The sequence below is a fragment of the Lutra lutra genome, chromosome 7, assembly GCF_902655055.1.
Source record: "Lutra lutra chromosome 7, mLutLut1.2, whole genome shotgun sequence".
Lineage (NCBI taxonomy): Eukaryota > Metazoa > Chordata > Mammalia > Carnivora > Mustelidae > Lutra > Lutra lutra.
Genome location: NC_062284.1, coordinates 54,824,293 through 54,828,318, shown reverse-complemented (window position 1 = coordinate 54,828,318; position 4,026 = coordinate 54,824,293). Strand labels below are relative to the sequence as shown.

Genomic DNA, 4,026 nt, shown 5'->3' with positions numbered 1-4,026 from the left:
ACCAGCATCTCCATTTAGAGAGGGAGTTCTGGTTGTCTCCCCGAAGACAAAGAGCAAAAAGGTGAGGGACGCACGTAGAGAGGCCACACGACCTACTCGCGCCCCTCCCCGCTCACCCACGCGTCTGCTCCCGGCTCCCCCGACCCCTGCAGGGGACTGGCGGTCAGGTGAGGTTACCTGTGCGCCTCGAGAAGCCCCGAGGGACGCCGCGATCCTTCCTCCCGAAGTCGCCCCACTACCCGCCGGATCCCCAGGACTCTTGCCCCCCTCTCCCCGCGCGCGCGCGTCCCCTGCCCCTCGGGCTCCAGCGCGCAGCGACAGCCGCGCGCCGCGCTCGGCTCCCCTCCGCCGACCTGGCGTGACGCAGGCAGAGTCTACTTAAGGGAGGATTAGAGGCGGCGGCCGCGGATTCCCGAGCCTGTCAGCCAGCTCCGCGCGCTCCGCCCGGGCCTCGCAGGCGGCAGCCCAGGAGCGCCCGGTGCCTGCTGAAGTGCCAGGGGCGGGGGCTGGTGCCCGGACCCTTCGCTGGCCCCCAACCCCGGTGCTGAGACCTCTCTCGGGCGGGCGAGAGCTCGGGGACCTGCACGCTGCCACCCCCGCCCCGCCCCTCTCCCTGGCATCCGCGGGCTCCAGACCTGATCCCGGGACGGCGCGGGAGGTTGGTGCCCGCTCTTCCGACCGCGCCAGCTGCCCCATCGATCCGGGAGCGCTACGATTTCTTTCCTCATTTCCCTCTTTTAAGTGCAATAAAAGGGAGAGGGGATTCCTGGATTTTTTTTTTTTTTTAAATTGTTTGCTTCTTTAATCGGGGGTCAAGCGCTCCCAGTCGGGAGGTGCGGCCCAGGGAGGGGCCAGGAGCGGGAACGTGCCCGGTGCTGCCCAGTCTTTGTCTGCTGCCTCCGGATGCACAGCGATGGGGGAATGGACCATCTTGGAGAGGCTGCTGGAAGCCGCGGTGCAGCAGCACTCCACTATGATCGGGAGGTAAGGGCGCTGAGCCGGTCGTCAGCGGGCCCCGTCGGGCTACCCCGGGAGTCCCTTGGCACGTCCAGAGCCCCGACAGCCCCCAGCCCATCCACTACCCCCTTCCCATCCTCTTCCATCCGTGCGCCTGGGTCCCTGAGTAATTGTGCAACCCATGTCCAGTGATCCCCCCTCCCCCAGCTGCTCCTGATCAGCTCTCCATCACTTCCCCCCTGAAGCACCACTGGGGGGTTGATTCTTCTCCCATTAGGAAAGGAGTTGTCGGCTCAGTCGTGGTACCCCCACTCTCCAGAGTCAGAGCCAATCTCCATCCGATTCCCTAAATAGAATCTACAAGGAAGGCAAGATTGTGTTTGGACAGAGAAGGGCAAATAGGGAGATGGATTTTCTCTTCAGAGCAGATGTATGTTTCCCCCCAAAATATTTCTTAAGCTAAACTGATTTGGCTGTTAAACTTAAGGTCTCAGAAAACCACACTCTCAATTGATACTTTTATGTCTTCACATATATAATATATATACTCATATGTATATACACTATATATATCTATATGTGTATATATATATAAATATGTATATATGTGGATAGTTATTCATAGCTATCTGTTCATATAAAGCATTAAGTTCAATATTTATACTGAGGGTAAACTAAATATCCACTTGGGATAGTTATATGCACACTCTGTGTATAGACTTTGAAACATGTACTCTCTGTTCAGATATTCCATGTGCACTTGCCATATCCAGAATGAAGGTGTGCCTTTTGCCTCTCTGTATGTTCCATGTATGCAAGTGAAATCTATGTTGCCATACACCACATCTAGTGTATGGAGGTGTGTACATACTTGAGACCCTTGTATTATGAAGTGTTTCCAATCTACCGGCAACCAGCATTAAGGGAAGAGTCAAAAAAGAATTTCCTAGATTCCCAGCTCAGTACCACACAGGGATGGACAGCTCCCCAGTCAAAGGACGGGCAAACACCAGAGCAGGGAAAGGAGGAGTGGGGGTTTCTTAAGTCAGTGACTAGACCCTTGAGAACCTCTCTCCCTCCCTCTTCCCCTGCTCAGGATCTTGTTGACTGTGGTGGTGATCTTCCGGATCCTCATTGTGGCCATTGTGGGGGAGACGGTGTACGATGATGAGCAGACCATGTTTGTGTGCAACACCCTGCAGCCCGGCTGTAACCAGGCCTGCTATGACCGCGCCTTCCCTATCTCCCACATTCGTTACTGGGTCTTCCAGATCATAATGGTTTGTACCCCCAGTCTCTGCTTCATCACCTACTCTGTGCACCAGTCTGCTAAGCAGCGAGAACGCCGCTACTCTACTGTCTTCCTGGCCCTGGACAGGGAACCCCCTGAGTCCATGGGGGTTCCTGGAGGAACTGGGAGTGGAGCCAGTGGTGGTGGCAAACGAGAAGATAAGAAGTTGCAAAATGCCATTGTCAATGGGGTGCTGCAGAACACAGAGAACACCAGCAAGGAGACAGAGCCAGATTGTTTAGAGGTTAAGGAGCTGACCCCGCACCCATCAGGGCTGCGCACCGCACGATCCAAGCTCCGAAGGCAGGAAGGCATCTCCCGCTTCTACATTATCCAAGTGGTGTTCAGAAATGCCCTGGAGATTGGGTTTCTGGTGGGCCAATACTTTCTCTATGGCTTCAGTGTCCCAGGGTTGTATGAGTGTGACCGCTACCCCTGCATTAAGGAAGTGGAATGTTATGTGTCCCGGCCTACCGAGAAGACTGTCTTTCTAGTGTTCATGTTTGCTGTGAGTGGCATCTGTGTTGTGCTCAACCTGGCTGAACTCAACCACCTGGGATGGCGCAAGATCAAGCTGGCTGTGCGAGGGGCCCAGGCCAAGAGGAAGTCCATCTATGAGATCCGCAACAAGGACCTGCCCCGGGTCAGTGTTCCCAATTTTGGCAGGACTCAGTCCAGCGACTCTGCCTATGTGTAAAGGGGCAGTTTTGGGGAAGGCCTGGGGAATGAAAAGGAGCCCCGAGGCAGATGAGTGCTCAGAGAGTGGCTGTACCTGCCCTCATTTACCACTGAGATGTAGGACAAGACTGGTTAAGAGAAGACCTTGCATCAATGGGAGAGGAGAGCAAGTAGAACATTACCACGCTTCACATCGTCGGTTCCTACTGAAACCATGGGGTTAGAGTGATGAGATGGATGAGTGGGACTTCCTTGGGCCCTCTTTGTTTATGGCCCAGTCTGATCCTGACAACAGTGTACTTGAACAGCTACCAAGTAGGACTTAGCTCTGCTGAGCTCTATATCCTGGTGAATGGCATGAGACAAATATTTCATTGGTACAAAATGTGTGACCTGTCTCAACACATCCCTTCATCCTGGGTTGCAGGACAAACATCCTTGAGGCATCTTCCGTGTACCTCCCTTATTAGCATGCCCCTCTCCCTCAACCCAGGATAGCATGCCAGCTTTTTTTCTGAATCTGGCCTTACAGTATACCTAATATGGTTTATCTTCAAGCTAGAGGGAATTACAGAGGGTTGCTTTTTGGAGAATGGCCATAGCAGAGGTTTCCATTAAAGCCCCATCCGACTAGCCCTTAGTCATTATGAAAACCTTCGGAATGTCTCAGTATTTCCAATTTTCTAACTCAAACTGCACTGGTGCTGTTTATTAGGGGCAGGGTTTGGGTGGGAGGGAGGGGATTGGAATATGCAGCTATAACACTTCTGTGAGATGGTTGTTGCACTGTTAGGCATGTGGTTATGAGCTTCGGGATATTTCTGCCTTCCAGCTTGTGGACTTTGGCTAGCATTAAAAATATTTTGTCATTGTTGTTAATATCAAGGGTGTCTACCTGAGCCACAGAATTTCTAACTGGTATATTTCACTCATTTTCTTACATAGTTCCGTTGTGCAACACAGCTGCACATCATTTTGCCATGGTTTGAATTTACCTGTGTGCTCACACCAGAGACCTTAATCAGCCCATGTGAATCTCAATTTATCATTTCATCAGTTATTTCTGAAACACACACACAAGACCTAGCTTAAGAAACCTG

General features: G+C 52.6%; 1 protein-coding gene across 1 annotated transcript; it reads left to right on the top strand.

Annotated features, from left to right (window-relative positions):
* Positions 1-390: 390 nt before the first annotated feature.
* GJD2 (gap junction protein delta 2) lies at positions 391-3,680 on the top strand. The gene is made up of 2 exons (XM_047737707.1): positions 391-984; positions 2,054-3,680. The coding sequence occupies exons 1-2, from the start codon at positions 914-916 to the stop codon at positions 2,943-2,945; spliced, it is 963 nt and encodes a 320-aa protein (XP_047593663.1). The 5' UTR covers positions 391-913; the 3' UTR covers positions 2,946-3,680.
* The last annotated feature ends 346 nt before the right edge of the window (positions 3,681-4,026 follow it).

What these genes read in the sequence shown, in the direction of transcription:
- GJD2 (XM_047737707.1), top strand. Translation starts at nt 914, where the DNA reads ATGGGGGAATGGACCATCTTGGAGAGGCTGCTGGAAGCCGCGGTGCAG. An exon ending in CACTCCACTATGATCGGGAG is followed by an intron (nt 985 to 2,053) that starts GTAAGGGCGCTG and finishes TCCCCTGCTCAG; the next exon opens with GATCTTGTTGACTGTGGTGG.